Source organism: Cydia pomonella, chromosome 26 (genome assembly GCF_033807575.1).
Source record: "Cydia pomonella isolate Wapato2018A chromosome 26, ilCydPomo1, whole genome shotgun sequence".
Lineage (NCBI taxonomy): Eukaryota > Metazoa > Arthropoda > Insecta > Lepidoptera > Tortricidae > Cydia > Cydia pomonella.
In genome coordinates, this window is record NC_084728.1 from 5,520,435 (window position 1) to 5,542,207 (window position 21,773).

Genomic DNA, 21,773 nt, shown 5'->3' on the forward strand with positions numbered 1-21,773 from the left:
CGTTACGCGCTCATTTTAAAACGATATGCTGAATTAATATGAAATCTGACTTACGAACATTCAAGTAACATAATATATCTGTCTGCGGCTGATCGTAAGATCAGGCAGATCGTAATGTTCCTGTGTAATGTTTGACGGTAACCACATTAAACCAATAGATAGGTAGGATAGGTTGTTAGGTTGCTTCAGATGCCCGAAGGGAAAATCTGTCTTCTGTCTCTTCTCTGTCCAGAAATAGGAGCCCCGCAAAGCGGTGCTTCGTCGACTCAGGGGACGACAGAATGATTTTCACGTTTCACGATCTGCCTAATCTTAAGATCGCCCTTCGACATATCTACTTCTGCCTGGGAATAGTTTTCGTCGCTCAAAATTATTATACACATATAGAGCGAGTAGGTAGTACATACATTTCATATATTACATAATATTTGCCAGAAATAGAGTCGTTTCATTCAAATTATTCGTAGGTAGTCAAAATTTATCTGATTAGCCAGATCCGGTTCACAGATCCAGTTTTTACGAACCGAGGTCTCCTCAGATCGCCATTGTATTTTTGGTATTAAAAAACCTTTTATTTTACGTAAAAACTTTTACCGTCACTTTAGTAGGGTTTCTGACCTCACCTACTAACATATGTCTCATACAAAAATCATAGAAAACTAGTACCAAAAATGATATTTGTACAAGCTAAATTCCTTATTTTATTTTTACAATTGTACCGCTACAAATTTACCCATTCTGCAGAAATGCGCATGTTAAGATGTTCGGCGGGCGTCACTGTAATGGATAAAGTAAAGAACGAAAGAGGCAGCTTTAAAGTCGCTCCTATTAACGAGAAAGTTATTGAAAAACGCCTTAGATTGTACGGACATATACAAAGACGACCCGAAGACCATATCGTCAAAACAACCTTGAACTTGCCGACGACGAAGCGTGGAAGCGCAAGGCTCCCCGCCACTTAGTTGACGACTGTCCAAAAATACCTTAAAGTACAAAATATCGACAAGAACCTAACTAGGTATCGTGCCACCTGGAGGCTTAGGACAATAAGGAATGCCGACCCCAAATAGGGATAAAGGTCCAGGATGATGCTACAAACTTACATTTTGCACCCACTAACTCCAAGAAAAACGTCTTAACAATACAATTCTCACCGGAAACGCCGATTTCAAACGCAGCAATAACGTGGTTTAAATTTAAACGTGTATGACATCATACTCGTATGCAGCATGACTAGAGGAAGTAGGGTTTCCGACTAAGGCCCTCATCACACGGAGCGTAAGAGCAATTAAGAGACGCGTAAGCGTATCGTAATACGCGCGTAGAACGTGAGCGCTACGAGCACTAACAACTTCAAATAAGTTCGCACACGAAGCGTCATCATAGCGTAGCGTATGAGATTTCTGTCGTCATTACGACAGGCGTAGTGTAATGCACGCGTAAAAACCAAAACTTCTGACATAATCAAAGAATGAAAAAACTTCATCTGATGAGAAAGTAAGACCATCTCCGGTGGCACGGGCATATTCTTCGTCGCCCAGAAGATCATATGGTCAAGTTAGCCTTAAATATGCCGACACACAAGCGAGGAAGTGGAAGACCTCCTGCCACTTGGCTGACGACAGTCGAAAAAGACATGAAAGATGTTAATACAGGTACTGAAATAGTCAAAAATCGTATATTATGGAGGAAAAGGACAAGAAAGGCCGACCCCAAGTAAATGGGAAAAAGGTCAAGGAGGAAGAAGGAAAACAAGAAAAAAAAGAAAAAAGCTTACACGACGCTTACGTGACGCTTGGTGCCCAGAACTCTACGCGTCTCGTACTCGTACCGTTTTACGATACGCTTACGCGCCGTGTACTGAGGGCCTTAGTTGACCTATTTAGTTTCGTTCGTCATAATAAGTAGTAATGGTACAGTCGCCATCAGATATATCGGAGCGGCCGAGGTGCTCAAAAATATCTGAACACGCACTCTAACGCCTTGACAATAGAGGCGTGTTCAGATATTGTTAAGGAATTTCGACCAAGTTTATAAAGGAAGTTCTCAAATCCTCGTGCACAGAGCCAATTGTAAGTTCTTGCAATTTACCTCAAAACGCAAGGGTTAAATGGATGAACTTGCTATATACACTAATCAATGTGTAAACAGGCCCCAATGAAGGCTAGCCACACTTGCCTCTACTCCACACTTACCCGTATTGACATTAACCTATTCTTTGAGTTACGACTAGTTTTATTACAACCATAAAACAGTAGGCCTAGCACATGATTGGCGCGACAGCATCTCGCGCCGAGATAGACTACCCGTCTTTTTCTATGTTAATTAAAGCGGCTGTATTGATAAGGTTTTCCTAGAAATAGAAGGAACTTCGCTAAAGCGCAATAATACCACTATAACAACCCCACTACGCTCTAGATTCATATCTAATATCTAAATCAGATGATCGTCAACCTAGCTGCCATCGATAACTGCCGAGCAATCATTGTAAATGCGTCATTAACTTGGAAAATGACTTAATATCACACGAAACCGAAACGTCTTATAAACGTCGCAAATAAGTCGAGGTTAAAATCCCGTTTTCGATTGCCAACTGCAGTTCTCCTGGTTCTGGTTTAGTATACATGTATCTTTTACTTTCGGGGGCAGAAGAGGCCGATTTTGTGTATTTATGACACGCAACCTCGTCTGCGTGAGATGATAATTAAAAACTATCCTATGTCCTTCCTTGGGGCTCAAGCTATCTCCAATCCAAATTTAATTTAAATCGGTTCAGCGGTTTAAGCGTAAAGAGGAATAGACAGTTACTTTCGCATTTATGAGAAGTAATATTAGTAGGGATAGTATACAAATTCACTTATGTTATGAATGAAGAAGGAAACAAAATCAAGCGCTTAAAATTTAGAGTTCCAAACTTTGTTTTCCCCCAAATGCATCGCTCTTACACGTCAGAAAATTGCAAGTTTACTTACCGATTTCATGCCGCTGGAAATGTACTAAAATTGCCTTAAGGCCTTTCTGCTGTTGGTGGTTTAGTTATTTATTCCGTGCCGTAACTGCACGGTGGCCCGGTTAACAGATGGCGGCTTAAGGTCGCGGGGCCGGCGGCACGTGGTTAACTGGAGTTTAAACTAAAATGACGCGTTACTAGAGGTACTACGCCAAACATGGAGAGTATCGTTCACCTTTGTAGTCATATTGTTAACGCCTCGTCTTTGTTCGGGTATCTTCGGGAGCCGTCGCCGACGCAATGCATGATGCGGGGCGCGGAGAAGTGGGGCCGGCAGCAGCTTTCTCTCAGCAATCTTGCGACGGACGGTTGTGCCCGTCCGCTTACATTCAGTGATATTTACCACCTATGTATCACCAAAGTTCATCATTATACGTGCATGTATTGGACTACGAGTGTCATTTAACTCACCTCATCCACGACGCCAAGATCTTCTCGTCCACCCTTACATGCGTGGACACATATCTAAAAGTTGCGGTACGATTTGTACTACCGCAGACACATCTGGGGGCCTACCGCGAAAACCGAAATTCGCTAATTGCGGGGATCTTTCTGTTTTACTCTCACTAGGACCAAATTATAGTGACAAAGAAAAATGCCCGCAAAATTGACGAACTTCGATTTTCGCGGTAGGCCCCCTGAATTCAGAGCATTGAGTTAACTATGGCTCTAAATATATATGTCGGTGGCCGATCATAAGATCAGGCAAATCGCGAAATTCCTATATCAGAATCGTGAAAATCTTTGTCTCGTTCCCTGGATTAGGATGAATTATGGGCAGTTTGACGAACCTATCCTACCTATCTATCGGTGTAATATGACTACTGTCAAACCAGCATTACCCAGGAGCATTACGGTCTGCCTGATCTTATGATCGGCTGACGACATATATAAGAAAAATATTTCCATTCAATATAAAACCTGTCGGACTTAAAAGATAAGTTAAATTGGATATTATGTATTTTTGTTCATTTCAACGAAAGTGACCATGCTGCAACAAATGACAAATCATTAAATATTTCGCAACCATGTGCATAATTCAATTGCCTGAACACGGCACAGCGTTATTTTCTCTGTACTTTGCATCTTATCCCCATCTCAAAAGAGGGTTTAGGCTATAGTTTCCAAACTATTTTTTTCAACGATATAGGTAATGCTGTTATCCATACCCCCTGTGCCTAGGGAGGCATCGGGTGACTCGGGTGTTATTTCCATCTCCCATCCGTTTCCACCTTAGTGAGAAACGGTTGAGAAGTCCTACACACTAAACCCACACCGTTTGTTACCCGCGCGCATTGCCATATGGGGGACGTAATGGGATCGGGAACATTCTACCATGCCGCCCGGCGCCGCCCGGCGCCCCCCGGCAGCCCAGGTTGCTTAGGCTGGATAGTTTCCACACTAGCCCAATGCGGATTTACACCACACAAAATTGCATGGACACATTATGAATTAATGGAATTCATTCATAAAGAGGGCATGTTATTTTGCAGCCGGGTGTATACTATACAGGCTCCCTCACAAAGTTATCCTTCAAGCAGATAACTCTGTTCAGTCTCTATAGGGTTACCATAATTATTCGGAACTGATATGAGACAATGGGGTATATGGGAAACTGGTTATACTATAGAAATGATTTTGTACCATTTATGTACCTATTCTACAGCGGTATTGAAGAAGTCAGTGGTAGTGAAGAAGAAGTAATATACGGGACAAAAACGGGATAGGTAAAAATACGGGACGCGATGCTTGAATACGGTGACAGTCCGTCCGTATATCCGGGGCGTATGGCAACCCTTGGCAACAGTGCAGACAGTGCCACCGGCCTAACAACAGTTACAGTTACACAGCTCGGTATTGGGAAGATAACTAGATTACCTACAATTAATGGTTAGATAAGAAACGTAAATAATCGCACCGGATAATGTGAACTTCTTTCATTGCCCTTTTCGTTATCGAAAATTTTAAATACCAAACGGGTCCCATGAGTCGCATCGTCCGTTCCCGTTCCCCACCGAGGGAAATATCTAAGAACGACATTATTCGGTATGTACTCAGTATGTATGTATGTATTGTGTCTTAACCAGTCTTATGTATAATAAAGTGTTTACATACATACATTGGTACTCTAGTGCAGTATAACCGTAGACGGTGCCACCGGGCTAACAACAGTTACAGTTACCCAGCTCGGTATTGGGAAGATAACCAGATTATAACGAATGGTTAGATAAGAAACGCGAACAATCGCACCGGATAATGTGAACTTTTTTCATTGCCCTTTTCATTACCGAAAGTTGTAAAATATCAAATGTGCCATGGCACTTTCTTTGAGATGATACAGACGTTTAAAGTATCTACTACAGGAATACCACAAAAAATTCTGAGGGGGCCGCGTCAAAAACACATCTTAAGCAAGAAAGCGTTTTATTTAAGGTGGTTCGATTTCCATACAAAAAACGATTGCGTAAGTCATTACACACTATTACTATATAAATATGCACGCATCTCTCTAGTTTCGAATATTAGTTTGCGCTAAATTGATAAAAAAACTATGTTTCATACAGAAAGCACGCAAAAAACGTAATATTTTTCTATCAAAGTAACACCAAAATAACGTTTTTTGCGTGATTTATGTATGAAACATAGTACTTTCCATTTCCACCCGGCTATCTGCTCATGAAAATCACACTTTCCGAACAGGAGAGATGAAAAGGGTCATTAGAAGTATTTAATTAAGAATGAATGTGTCGTTGCGTAAATTATTTGCTTTTGCAACAATATATTCTAAGGTAAAGTCACTTGTTGAGCCATTTCGGGGTTTAGGTACTTAACATTGGACATTTCATATCGTTAGTATTGACAACCAACTAAGCTTGAACCCTAAATGGATCAGCAACTAAAGTCCGTTACTGTACATAACCAATCACCGTATCTCCTGAATGCAGTTTGTCATATTTTCCTGTCCGCCCTTACGTTTAGCCATTGACATATATCTAAGGACGGGCCTTACGCACACTAAGAATGGAGCTAGTTCAGTGGTGTCATTCACGAATTCGAGCCAATTATGCAGTCTAACGGAACTAGTTGCGACCAATCGCGCGCGTGGTGCAAACTCATCAACCAATCGCGTTGCGGCGCTAGACTGCACGATTGGCTCGAATTCGTGTGCGGGACACCGCTGTGCTGGCCCCATTCTTATTGTCTGTAAGGCCCGTCCTTAGTTAGATATATATGTCAATGCGTTTAGCACATTCAAGAGGCCGCTAATTACCGATGTTGGTGTCATTTAAAGGGGCCCACAGATTACCAGTTCGCCGGACGATATCGGCCTGTCAGTTATTCGCGATTGTCAGCTTTTGCGAATAACTGACAGGCCGATATCGTCCGGCGAACTGGTAATCAGTGGCCTCCTTCATATTTTATGACGCCCAGTGTATCTAGAACATGGTCGAGTTTTGTATAGTGAACAGATCATTGGTAATGTATTATAAGTCGTGCATTCAACGGCAAGGGATCTTGACCGACTTTATTACCTATTCTATATTTGGTATTCCATATGTATTTTTATAATACATAATACAACGACCCTCAGCTAGGTCAGGTGACCGGACACCTACACTCTTCAGCATTGACATATACCTAAGGACGGGCCTTACCGGCAATAAGAATGGGGCCACTACAGCGGTGTCACGCACACGAATTCAAACCAATCGTGCAGTCTAACGCCACAACGCGATTGGTTGATGAGTTCGCATCACGCGCGCGATTGGACTCAACTAGTTGCGCTAGACTGCACGATTGGCTCGAATTCGTGAGAAACACCACTGAACTAACACCATTCTTAGTGCCGGTAAGACCCGTCCTTAGATATACGTCAATGCTCTACAGCCTTTTTCAAATATGTTGGTACTTATACTTGGTCAAGCAAATCTTGTCAGTAGCAAAAGGCAGAAAATTTTAAAATCACGGGTTACCTACACTGTTTTCGAATAATTCCAAAATTGCGTGTCATCTTCATCTGTGTTTTATCTGTGGAATGTGGATAGTGAATGACAGCCATCATGTTTGTTTACATTTTGAATCGTTGCTATTTCAAGATAATATGCCGTCACAATTAAATACCAATATATTAAATAAGCTTGTGTATGAACTTAAGCAAAGTCAAGGTGCCTACAATATACAATCACGCTCGTTGATCGTAAATATTTATAAAATTTGAGGTTATGATACTTACATGTTTTGGTTTCGATGTACATTGCTGCTTCTCTTAGCGCAATACCAACGTAATACTGCTTTTTGAGTGTTGCCCTTTGCTTGACAGACTATACATGGTTTTTTATGATACACGAGGCAAACTATCAGACGAATCTGCTGATGGTAAACAATTACCGTCGCCCATGGACACCTGCAACATACACCAGAGGGGTTGTAAGTAGGTTACGTAATTCAGATGGGAGTTACGCTCTATTATTGAAGGTTTGAAGGACATATCGATCCGAAAATACCGCGAGCGGCAATTCATTTCACTGTTTGGGTGTGCGAGGTAGGAATTTTAAGAAACTGAACAAAAATATCTGATTACATTCTAACGGTTGGTGGTAATATGACTTTTGAAAAATTTGCATTTGAGCAACAAATATATGTCACAAAGTAGATTATACAGGGTGTTTATTTAGTCACCTGCAATATTTTACGGGATGAATATATAGATATTCAGCCCGCAGCAGCGTATAGTGAACTTAGACAAATGTATCAACTTGACAAAATCTGCTGGATTTGAACAAGAAATATATTTGACAATGTAGGTTATATAGTGAACTTAGACAAATATTTAGTGAATAGCATCATGCATGACATAGTGTCATAATGCGCTCATTGCGATAATCACTCTGGTATGCGGCCACCACAGACCACTTACAGTACATAAGTATGCAATATTAAATTAATTCAATTAAATTATCATTTATTTAGGCATAAGACACGTGTAACCCATATAACTATGTGTTAGTAACTTAAGTAACTTATTAAAATAATGTTAAAGACTACAATTACAGGATGAACTAACATGCAAATTAATGACTAGGCGCCTACTTAGGGCTATGACAAAACCGTATGAACCAACTCATAATGAGATAAAATACAACACAACAAATTATTATATTATCATTAACATCAGTCAAATTTTATTAAAACTTAAGGCAATTAAACAATTAAAAACAAGTAAAAAAATCAATTATTTTGACTAGAGAAATGCAACAAATTAATTAAAACTCAATACAATGCAAACTAAACAATAAAATTAAAAATGAAATAAATAAAATTCTATAATAATTTCAATTATACCGATATATATTCACATTTGTCAAATTATTTAAATTAAAAACACAAATAATTCATTTAATGAATAATAAATTTACATTAACATTAAGTTATCCGGAGTGCCTTACCAGTTATAATTTACAACACTGGAGTGCATACTGATCCAACTTTGAAGCATCGGTGAGTCCCATCTCTCAGCAAACACTCTTAGGATGTTATTTGGACTCTCCTTTAATATACACCGTGTATTTTTTTTATTTCCGTTAATTTTACAGTCCGTTAGAGCTTAAATTAAGTAACTTTCTTAAAGAAACCGGTATTCTAATTAACTCCGATAAATAAAGACGAGCGTGTACACTTGCCTTAGGGCCTGTTTACATGTTGATTAGTGTTTAATATGAGTTTAAAGTTTATACATTTGCTTCAAAACGCAAGTACTATCTTGGACGATCGATATTCGAAATGCCATAGTTTTCAATTGTTTGTTGGATTTTTAAGCCTTATTGAGCTTACTGTGGGACTTAGTCAATTTGTGTAATAATGTCCTATAATATTTTTTATTTTATTTATTTATTTATTTAAATATGTATAATGTCCGTGTTACAAGTTACCCATTAGATGCAATGCAACATATATACAACTCGCGGTCACCACACATTGGCGCTCTCATACTAATTTATACCGCATATTATATGTGTGGTGCTTCGTAAATGCTTTATAAAACGGAGTCTATAGTTATTAGTCTGGCAGCTACTATATAATTGCAGCTGAGACTAGGGCAAAACTATGTTCATCAACAGAATGTAATACTCACTAGATGTTCATGCAACACTTTTACTAACATTGTGTAAATTTATCGATTTCCGCTTCCTAAAGACTGTCTGGAAGAGATCTTTTTAGCGATAAGACCGCCTATTATTTACCTCTACTTCTGATGCTGTTTTCTCTCTGTATTGTTTTTATTGAAGTGTACAATAAAGAGTGTTTGTATTGTATTGTATTGTATTGTTAGTGGGATGGTACAAGTGGCGCTAAGTGTAAAGCCTGGGTGGGCGCTCGAAGCGGAGCGTTTGGCGTTGCGTACAGCATGGCGTTGGGCTTTAGGGTGCCTTTCGACCAGAGATGTGCTATGCTTGCTATGCTATGTTTTCATACATTGGAAACGCAGCTCCATCTACAGTTACGTTTCAAATGTATGAAAACATAGTATAGCACATCTCTGGTCGAAAGGCATCCTTAGGGAGCGAACGAATAGCGATAGCGACATCTACCGAAAGAATGTTATATTGACGGTACAGTCAGCATCAAAAATAGCGGATTAAATAACGCTTCATAAGTATCTACCATTCTGTAACAGCTTAACAAAAAGTAATGTCTTTAATATAGAACAACTAGGACTGTAAAAGATATATTTCTGAACGCGAATTTTAGGAAATTATCAACATTTGGAAAAGTTATACGGAATATCAGATACTTTTGGCGCGTTGTTTCATCCGCTACTTTTGATGCTGACTGTACTAGAGTCCCAAGTTATATTGAGAAAGGTACTATCAATTCGAGTCTAGCCCGACGCCGTGAACTTATTAAATTTTTCCTTTAATATAAAAATCCTTTATCAGTTTGAGAGAATTTTATCTCTTGAGACTAAAATCCTACATCGAAACTAAATGTATATTTTTTGTTATTATTAATAAATGTTATGTTTGTTTGTTGACAGGCGTGGCACAAAGGCTGTTTCAAATGCCAGGAATGCGGGATGACGCTCAACATGCGGACATACAAAGGATATGGCAAACTGCCATACTGCGAGGCGTAAGTAACAAGTCAAACGAAGTATCATTTATTTTCAGGCTAGGGCCCATATCAAAGATAATCTGAAATAGAGGTGGATTGTCAAAGAAAACTTTGTAGCCACAGTAAATTTACTGCCATCTTTCGACACATGATTACAACTTTTAGAACGCCATTTGACTTTGATTCTTATTCTTTCACTGATATGTGTTAAATTTGTTAAATATCAAAAAGTGGCTACAAAGTTTTCTTTGACAATCCACTTATATTTCAAATTCTGAGTTCAATGTCGTCAGCTACTGTGGGCGTCGCTATCAATTTGACACTGACTGTACGTACAGTCAGCTGCCGAGATAACTGACCCACCTGCATAGAAATTTGTTTTCAGGGGGGTCAACTATTTCTGCAGTTGACTGTACCTACCGCAGATTCTTAGAAATTACAGTATCGAATTAGAAATCAGTATCAGTAAATAGTGTTATAACATGTTCTACAGATGCCATCGTAGAATTCACACGTCTCATTAGCACAAGCACATTATCTTGTGACAATCACACTACTGCCACTGCTGCTACTTTGAATCAAATAAAAACCTGACTGGGTACTAACTAAGCATGAATACACTTAGTAACCAGTCAGGTTTTTTAGGGTTCCGTAGCCAAATGGCAAAAAACGGAACCCTTATAGATTCGTCATGTCCGTCTGTCTGTCCGATTCTGTCACAGCCACTTTTTTCCGAAACTATAAAAGCTATACTGTTCAAACTTGGTAAGTAGATGTATTCTATGAACCGCATTATGATGTTTACACAAAAATAGAAAAAAAAAACAATAAATTTTGGGGGTTCCCCATACTTAGAACTGAAACTCAAAAAATCTTATTCATCAAACCCATACGTGTGGGGTATCTATGGATAGGTCTTTAAAAATGATATTGAGGTTTCTAATATCATGTTTTCTAAACTGAATAGTTTGCGCGAGAGACACTTCCAAAGTGGTAAAAAGTGTGTCCCCCCCCCCGTAACTTCTAAAATAACAGAATGAAAAATCTAAAAAAAATATATGATATACATTACCATGCAAACTTCCACCGAAAATTGGTTTGAACCAGATCTAGTAAGTAGTTTTTTTAATACGTCATAAATGGTACGGAACCCTTCATGGGCGAGTCCGACTCGCACTTGGCCGCTTTTTACTTACACTACACCATTAGCGTGGTGTCAAACATATTCACTTATCCAGTGTCACGTCGAGGTCACCACTATGGCGAGTACTATCTGGAGGTTGAAATAAGAAAGCAGAGGTAATTAATTAAGTAACGTGTTAATGGCATGGTACACTGCGTCCGATTCGCACGTCGTCGCTCCAACGTGCGACGGAATATCGCTATGATACACGGATAGCGTTGTCTCTCTCAAACTTAGGAGCGAGTCATGCAATGAATACGTAAATTACGAGCAACTATCTCTGTCAGTCTAATTACGCCTTAGTGGAGTAAAAGAGAAACATGCCCGAAATTTGCGACCTTTGGTGTTCGTGGTAGGCTTTTTCACAACGCATATGCTTTTCGTGTCAATAAACAAGGGGCTCTATCCCCCCCCCCCCCCCCCCTACAGTTGCCCCCTACAGTTTACGCATGCTATACTGCCTGTGAACCTTCGGAACACTCGTGCGAGTGAAAAGACTGCTTGATAAGCAGCTTAACGTCTTAAAATAGTTTTGCCGCTGGAAATCGCCTGTGATGGGTAAACCGGAGCGTAATTGGCATACTTTTTCCTCAAGGGCAGTAAAATAGAGGCCCCTGTCCGCGTAGCCATATCGTTCACGCTCCGTGGCGAACGAAACGCAACTGTCACAGTCGCACTAATATGGAAGAGTTATAGAGAGATGGCTACGCTACGCTACGGAGTTAACGATTGTAACGTTGGCTACGCGGCCTGATGTCAGAAAAATCGCTGCTAAACTTAGGTGACTTAATTAGGAATAGGTACATTTGATGAATTAGGTACGTTGTTGTTTCATGATCTATAAGCCATGATTATTTCTTACTTACTGTCCTTAAAATTAAAATATATGAAAAGTGGTATATTCATAGTCTCGAGCCAGACTCGAACTCACGACACTGTAGGTATCACTAGCCTATCGCTGTGCCAACTGAGCAATTTTTTTTAAGTTTGTAGTATCATTTACAGACGTTTCTGCTTACTTAATCCAAAATTAATTTACTGTCCTTTGTTCAGTTCTAGTTCAGAATAGCGACTATGATATCTGGGAGCGAAAAAAATGTAAAAACTCAAAAATGTGCGTTTTCCCAGAGATAAAACCTAGCAAAATCGATTTTTCACCCCCGAAAAACCGATCTCTTCCAGACAACCTTTGGGTAGCAGGAAATGCAGAACTCATAATACAAAAGATCCGTGAATCGTCAACCCAACTTGTTAAGTCACAGTTTAAACAAATTTCCTCTAGGTGTTAATTTTAAATGTAATAACTCTGTTGCTTTACTAAATAAGTATTTGAGGAAGTGTCCTCAGTAATTTGTAATTTGCATCATAATTATACTCATTGTACAAACATGTATGGCTACTAAAAGGTGACACAGTAGTAGCAATCAGGTAGATTACGTAATAATGTACATATTTGGTTAATACTTTATAGGTGTTTAACTATACTACATTCAAGTTCAATAAATACTGGTCACATTTTGTTTTTTAGTAATTAATGCTTACAAGGTGCCCCTTTTTGTTTGCATTTTAGACTTGATTTATAAAAAATAAAATAATAATAATTCAGCCTATATATGTCCCACTGCTGGGCACAGGCCTCCTCTCATGTGCAAGAGGGCTCGGGCTATAGTCCCCACGCTAGCCCAATGCGGATTGGGGACTTCACATACACCTTTGGATTTCTTCGCAGATGTGTGCAGGTTTCCTCACGATGTTTTCCTTCACCGAAAAGCTAGTGGTAAATATCAAATGATATTTCGTATAAAATGAAAGTAAAAATTATTTCCGACATTTCTAGTGCTGACACTATCGCCCTATACAAAAAAGTGAAAATGTAAAGTCAAAACCTTAACTCTCAACTAGAAGAATACATTCAACACGGTGTCCCAAAAAAGGATGCCACTTATACAGCATAATATATGGCGAAAGGATAGTTGTGCCGTTCTCGGCGTTCTCGAAAAAGTTCTCAATTGACTGGGAAATATTCTCGAGCGAGAACATTCCCCATACAACAGGGAGAACGTCCTCCAAAACGGTACAACTCAAGTCAAACGAACCAGATTTTCAGTTGACCCGTGAAACTTGTAAAATAATTTTGACCGAGCCGCCCGTGAGACTGATGGATTTGTAGGTATAGTTATGCCGTTCTCGAGAACATTCACGTTCACGCACGAGAATATTTCCTATAGTGAATTGAGAACGTTGTGCGAGAACATTCCCTATACAAAACTGACAACGTTTACGATAACGGCACAGTACAACTATACATGACTATAACAACGGCGCCATTTTCCTCTTATAATTACGTACGTCAGTCAGTCACGAATCACGAATAGGTAACATACTTGAATAATTTCGTATCAAACTTTTCGTGATTCATATATTGACGTAGTCAGTTGGAAGGAAATCATCGCCGGTATGGCAAATATGCATTGTTTATTTGTATTTTTACTCGTATCTTATTACTGATGTTTCTTCTGTAAATAGCTGTTTGGATTTCTTAAGAGGGTCCCTAATGCCAATGACCAATCTGAATCCCTTAGTTTTCTAATGTTTTTAGTAGCTAATCATATTAACAGCAACGGCTGTAAGCAATATAGTATCCCATATTTACTTCAAAGTTCATTATCTTTCAGATATTTGGCATCAACTATCATATTGCTGTTTTTTGCAGGCATTCCTTTGAAAATGTGTGAAATTAGACTATATCATGCAAACAATGTTTGTATCATCAGCACGACCATATATTTTATACTTACTCACGCACGTAGCAACGTCGGTAGCCACGTTAGCCAATGCGGATTGGGGACTTCACGCACTTTAATTAATGTATGTTATAATTATAAATATTGTTTTTTTATACGAAACAAAGTACTCAGAAGCGAATTCTACTAACAATAAAACCTGGCTGCGAGCTGCGTAAGCTCGTGCAAACGAATTATTTAAAAAAAGAACCTTAGTTTGATTGAATTGTCAGTTTGATACGCCCCTATATTGTAAATTTTATCAAAATCGCCAGAGCCGTTTTTGAGAAATTATAAAAGAACTTATGCAACAGTATCTATAAAATATGATAGATTATTTGCCGCCGTAGACGTGGTAAGGCTACTGATGCAGACGAGCTAAACCATAGACCATAGCTAATACGTATTAAATCTCACTGAACCACAAACCCGGCGCAACAATGCTGCCACAATAAAAACGAAAGTGACCGTCAATATTACGCAACGTGTCATACATACACAAATAGACCGACTCGCGTAGACTCCTCACTATAAAGCATATTTACTGTACGCGACAGAGGGATCGCTTGTTATGACTAGACGACCTAATCCGACCAAAGCTAAGGCATTCGCTGATAAGAGCATCTCACCCGCTCTGCGCAGGTGGCAAAGGGCCTATACCTATGAAATCTCACCGATCCACAAATCCGTAAAAATGCTGCCACAATAAAAACGAAAGTGACCGTCAATATTACGCAACGTGTCATACATACACAAATAGACCGACTCGCGTAGACTCCTCACTATAAAGCATATTTACTGTACGCGACAGAGGGATCGCTTGTTATGACTAGACGACCTAATCCGACCAAAGCTAAGGCCTTTCGCTGATAAGAGCATCTCACCCGCTCTGCGCAGGCGGCAAAGGGCCTATACCTATGAAATCTCACCGATCCACAAATCCGTAAAAATGCTGCCACAATAATACGAAAATGACCGTCAATATTACGCAACGTGTCATACATGCACAAATAGACCGCCTCGCGTAGACTCCTCACGTCACGTCGCTCCGACGTGCGAGCGGCGACACCTCACGCGCATGGCATACTGCATACGATTCGCACGTAGCGACGTGCGAGCGGGATGTGGCTATATGAGCTATCAAAATTGCTAAGTCGTCTCGTCGCCCGAATATTTTTTTGTTAGTTGCTCATTACCTACCTTACCTATTGATACCTATTGTAAACCCACAAAAGCAAATCCATAAATGAGTTTTGAATTAATGTTGGTAAAAATGTAATATATTTTATAGCTTATTATACAGTAAACTAAAGTGGTAGTGTGCATTTAATAAATAATTATTGAATTAATATTGAAATGGTTAACATTATTTAGTCAACAACCGGCAATCCATCTTTGCTATTTGTAAAAACTAGCTATCACTTTACTAAAAGCAACTACCGAACCACGTTATACTCAGTATACTTTCATCATGAATTAGATGAAAGCCATTTTTTTAAAGAACTGAGCGGTAGCGCTACTGCGTGCTGCTCCGAGTGTGCAAGTGATCTATGGCAAAGCCCTATATGTATATGCGCCGGAGTTTGCAACCCGGACGCGAGTGACGTCTACACTAAATGGGCGAATTATCCTAATTTTTTTTTTTATACTACTTCGGTGGCAAACAAGCATACGGCCCGCCTGATGGTAAGCAGTATCCGTAGCCTATATACGCCTGCAACTCCAGAGGAGTAACATGCGCGTTGCCGACCCTAACCCCCTCCCACCCCTCGTTGAGCTCTGGCAACCTTACTCACCGGCAGGAACACAACACTATGAGTAGGGTCTAGTGTTATTTGGCTGCGATTTTCTGTAAGGTGGAGGTACTTCCCCAGTTGGGCTCTGCTCTAGATCTGGAATGACATCCGCTGTGCTGTGCCCTACCACACAAAGCGGGATGACATTCACAATGCCCATACCTCTCTTGTGGACGTAGTTTAAGGACGTACCCGGGTCGGGTAATTAATGGCAGGGAAATGATTATGACCGACTAACGTAGGTTCTTACGTCGTCTTTTCTCAGGAACGTTTGGGTTTAGGCGTTTGAAGCCCATTATCTTCAACAATTAGGTAGAAATAAAAAAATATCCGGTGATAATTATTGTCGTGATAATCGGTGATAATTTTTGTAGAGAAAGAATATGATACGAGCCCTACACCACCCGGGTTTTTTGAATGACAATTAGCAGCATTCGTATTCTAAGGTCATTACAAGCCTTTTATTTAATTTGCAGTGTATCTATGTATGTTTGTACGGGTCAAATCTTTCAAGTTAAATTTGACCCACTTCGCTACTTCCAATGAAGCTGTATGAATGAAAATGAATAAATTTGCATACATATATAAGTCGGGTGACAATGCAATATTATGGTACCAACAAGCTGATCTGATGATGGAGACAGTAGGTGGCCATAGGAAGTCTGTGATAAGAAAAAAAAAACACCACCTAATTGTGTTTGGGGTTTTTAGAGTTGTCTCGATGAGGACTAGTTGCCTGTGAAAAAAAAAGCTTGAACCAAAAAACTTGTCAAAAATTTATTTTATACTCGCTGCGAAATCTAATTTTGCTTACAATTTGTAAGTAGCAAAGCACTATTGTTCGAGCTGCAGAGGTAAATAATTATTCCCGAGCCAGTGAGTACTTGCTGTTAAAAATAAATAGCAGCATTCTGTTGACAAAGAGAACATCAGGATTTGACACACTGGACGCCTTCTGCCTGCCATCCGGAAAAATGGAACACAGCTTGCATTGTTCAAATTCATTCGCGGTTTCTAGTCTTATGTATACGAGTATTTTACACATGTATCATATATATATATATACATTATATACATAGGTACGTATCACAACAACGCATGTCTACATTTTGTTCAGTTTAACCTGCGGGGCGACGTAAAGCACCGCGAGACTGTTAAGTGACAGAATATGAATTGGAGTGGATATCATTTGCTAGCCATATCACGGTCGAACTGCCGCTGATATCGCCGGAGGCCTAGTGTTTTATCTCCATGGGCCCATTTCTCGAACGGTATTAGACTCAAGTCGTATGGGTTACCATAGCAACACACTAATAATATTAGACTAATATCGTTCGAGAAATGGGCCCCAGGGGTTTAGCTGCCCCCTCCCCTGCTCCACCTGGCGACGCCCTTGGTAAAAGATATGCATTATCGAGAAGTGAACATAAGCAAACGAATCTCAGTCCGGATACTCCGGATATACATTATACATCTGCATGGAGGATAAATAACTACTTGAAACACATTACCTATTCAGTACCAACTCTTCCTTACAAATTAAAATACATCTGAGTGATTTTATTTTTATGAAAGTAAATTGAAGAGACCCCACTGTTTTGTACACAGCTTCTGTATCTCACAAGAAATGAAAGTTAAGCGATTTTCCACACTTTTACTCGCAACTGAACGTCGACAAAAAACCCGGGCCGGATTCGTCACGACAAATCGTCACGTCTAAATCTGTGTGTGACTTCATACGGTTAATGGTGTCATTGTTGAGAAAGGCTCAGTACGTGTCAGCTCAATTCGCACGAAATTATGTTGTAATCATTATTAATGTTATGAATGCGAAAGTGTTTATGAATTTTATGATGTATAAATTATGTTTCTTTTTACAAACAACAGGGCGTAAATGATGTTGATTTCTTAGTAACAATATGTGGGCATAAGAGTGACTGTGGGAACGAAGTGCGACTATGATAATCAACTAAATCAACAATTGCACATTATCTTGCACCTGGCCCAACCTTATGGTTTTTAACTAGGAAGAATTTAAAATATCCACATGGGAATGGGCCTCTGATAGGTCAATCGTATGCGAAATGTACCACATGGCCAAAGAAAACTACCGAATACAACAGTTGACAGTTGGATACCAAACATAGTTCGGTACCATCGCAGACCTCGAAGATTGCGGCGTGATCTTGACGTCTTCCGAAAATATTGGTTTTTGCCATAGATAAAAAAAGAGATGCAGGAAATAAAGACGGAGCGCTTTTAATAAATAAATAAACATGTCTGTATTCTTGAATCTTCTTGTGTAATTATCTAGATGTAATATCCGTTTGTGATCCTTTAGTAAATAAAAATGACCTAAGGAATTTGTTACAAGATTAATTTCAGTATTTTTATTCATGCTGCCGGGTCTGGCAGTAGGGATTATGCAAATTTAAACTTATGATGAGATAATTTTTAACTTTAACAAGTTGTATTTATCAATTACAGACACGTTCCAAAGGCGAAGCACACGACGATGGCAGAGACCCCTGAACTCAAGCGGATAGCAGAAAACACCAAGCTGCAGAGCAACGTCAAGTACCACGCGGATTTTGAGAAGAGCAAGGGGAAGTTTACACAGGTAAAGTATCTTTACGGCCTTTATACGAGTATATGTAGAACTCAAGTCGCTTGTGAAGAAAGACTGCCTGCGTTACAAATTACGCATCTTTAGCCACTCACATGCTTTTGGTAGCTGGAGCTGTCACCCTTATTTTATTATAATAATAGAAGTAAGTATTTTGGGCCCGCTGCTATTTTTGCTTTATGTAAACGATTTACCAAATGCTACTCCTCAAAAGACTATACTGTTTGCCGATGATACAACACTTTTAATCAGAGCTAATAACCAATTAACCTTCAAAGAAGACTGTAATAATGCAATGGTGGATATAGCTAGTTGGATGAATTTAAATGACTTACAGATAAATATTAGTAAAACGAAATTCATACAATTTATTTCATACAATTCTAAAGGTTCACCGGTGGATGTTCAGTTGAGAAATAATGATGTTGAAGAGGTTGATTCGGTTAAGTTCCTTGGTATAGTTCTCGACAAACATCTGAACTGGAAAGAACATGTTGAACAAATATGTACAAAACTAAACAGATTTATCTTTGCTTTAAAAAGGTTGAGAGATACAGTCTCTGTAGAAGCAGCACTTGCGGCCTACCATGGCTATGTATCATCGGTAATAAGGTATGGTTTAATTATTTGGGGAAATGCTGTAGACATAGAACGAATCTTTAAGATACAAAAAAAGTGCATGAGGGTCATTTGTAAGCGTAAACATGATGATAGTTGTGTTCCGCTATTTAAAAAATTGCACATACTCCCAATGCCATGTTTGTACATTAAAAAAATTTGCATATTCGTGAAAACCCACCAATATTTTTTCATACAGAGAAACGAGATCACTCAAAGGCAGACCCGTCAAAAAACTATGTCTCGTATACATAAACCAGTTTCTAATAAGGCCATGTACGAAAGAAACGTATACAACATGTGCATAAAGATTTTTAACCATTTACCAGAGCATTTAAAGCTGTTGCAAAATAATGAGTTTAGTCGTAAATTAACAAACTGGCTGCTTGACAAATGTTTTTATAGCGTTAAAAAATATTTAGAATTTAATGAGTAACGACAAATTCCGTAGTATGTATCAATAATATTGACATAATAATTGTTTTCAACTATGCAAATTTTTCTAATTATTTTCAAATTCATTCATTCATTCATATATATATATATATATATATATGAATATATTTTCTCTTGATTTTTAATGATTATTTTTATAATTCTATGGCGACTGACTGACTTTTTTCCTAATTTTTTTTTCCTAATTTTCCTAAATCTCTAACTATTTATGCTAATGTCTTAATTTCAATTTTGTTATTTTTCAATGCTTAGATTTGACACATTATATTTGCACGCTTGCTTGCAAGCAAAATACACATTGTACCTGAATAGTCCTAACACCTTATGTTACTGTATTTTTGCAAATAAATAAATGATTGATTGATTGATTGATTGAAGTCACTGAAAAAATCAATCACGTGAGTGGTTAGGCTGTCTTGAAATTCGAATCAGATGACCCGACGTGTACCTCGCAAGGATCTGGCAGATTTGAGAAGTTGTTCATTGAAAAACCTTATGCCAAAATAAACTTTACCTAGGTGTAGCACAACTTATAGGATACCTCGACATATTTTTAGTAAGGAGAAATCCATGAACGTCTTCCTGTTCGTTACGTGAGTCCTTCGCTGCTGATGACACCGGCTGAAATGGAAGCGTTGCTATTAGCGTTCTTTTTTTGCAGATTTCTCAATCTCAAAGCCTGTGGCATTGGTATCTGTACATCGACGTCAAAGATGTTTATATGTCTCGCCTTATTACAATGGAGGAAGATATAAAAGTGTAAACATATCTTTGACATCGACTGTACGTCTTTGGACATTTGGCTAGAATAGCGCCTGAGTCGCCTACCATCCGTTGACGTATATGACGTTTTATGCTTCTTTTACCACAATATTTAGTATCAACTATTGCGTTAAAGGAGTAAGCTCTGACTGAACATGAAAGCTGTTGTTCCAGTATATATTTGTATACACCATTAAGAAACAGGCTTGATTGTATGTTTTCCATTCCAGGTGGCAGATGATCCCGAAACTCTCCGGATCAAGGCGAACACCAAGATCATCAGCAACGTCGCGTACCACGGGGAATTGGAGAAGAAGGCTCAGATGGAGAAACAGCGGCAGATAAACGAGAATGGAGAACTAGTCGGTGAGTGGGCAACTGGAGTGGATTGTTTGTTGCCTTGGTGACAGTGCAAAGTTCATCTTGTGCTTAAGGATGTATAGGGTGGGCCCTGAACGCAAGAAAAAATGTATAGTGTAGAAAACAACTTTTTTTTTTAAACGTTTTGTTTGTGTTTATTAATCAGCAGTGTAGCATTTTCCTTGATCAGGGTAAATAAAAAAAATCGCTTTGAATAGTTTTGGACTTGTAAAAATATTAAGATAAAAAAAAACTTGCTTGCTCAAGTTGCACATTTTAATTTTAAATTGAAATTTCATTTTATTAGAAGGAAAATTTAGATATTCTTAAGAGGGAAGAATAGCTTCGCGATCCTAACCGAACATAGTTAGAGGCCCACTCGGTATGTCCTTCATAATCATAAAATACACGACTACCAAAATTCTAAGCATATTTTAAATCTGAGTCATTTCGTTAAGTGCTTGAAAATTGTGCACGAAAACACGATAACAGATACTCTGGTTGAAATTAAAAATAAAATCGGTTATTTTCATAATTTATACTGGAACTTCTGATAACATTTTATGACTTATTTATTTACGTAATCTCTTAATGTTTTCACACGAGTAATTTAGAATCTCTACAGTATAGATGAAGCTTCGATTAGTAATGAATTAGCATAAAAAGTAGATATTCTCGTTAGAATATATCACTCAAAAACAAAACTCAGGACTCAAGGGCGTCGCTAAGGGGGAGGGGTAGGCACTGACCCCCCTAGAGAATAAAATTTGTAACTAAATGTATATCCCTCCCCGTCCCCTTGGCCATCGGCCTTTTAAAGTTACTTTTCACCACACGAACTGGTAAAGGCCCTCTTGGTTGCTCAAAAACTAATGAGAAAGTTGCATTTTATCCACATGTGGGGCAAAGTAATCAAATGCAAATTTTGGGTTGTTTTCTTATGTTAGCTAGTAAAATTGACTTTTAAATGATGATTTTGAATGATATTTTTTTATTACATTCATTTGGATTTGATTGACTTTATTTTTATGGTATTTCATGGTTATTAGCACGTTAGGCATAGATA

At 38.7% G+C, this 21,773-nt stretch overlaps 1 protein-coding gene across 2 annotated transcripts in view; it reads left to right on the plus strand.

Moving 5' to 3' along the window:
- Positions 1-21,773, plus strand: part of LOC133531951 (LIM and SH3 domain protein Lasp) — a 45,375-nt gene that overhangs the window by 16,878 nt on the left and 6,724 nt on the right. For both annotated transcript variants that reach the window (XM_061870402.1, XM_061870401.1), the window contains exons 2-4: positions 10,047-10,141; positions 18,373-18,505; positions 20,578-20,713. In XM_061870402.1, the coding sequence (XP_061726386.1) occupies positions 10,047-10,141; positions 18,373-18,505; positions 20,578-20,713 (364 nt within the window). The remainder of the gene's footprint in view (positions 1-10,046; positions 10,142-18,372; positions 18,506-20,577; positions 20,714-21,773) is intronic.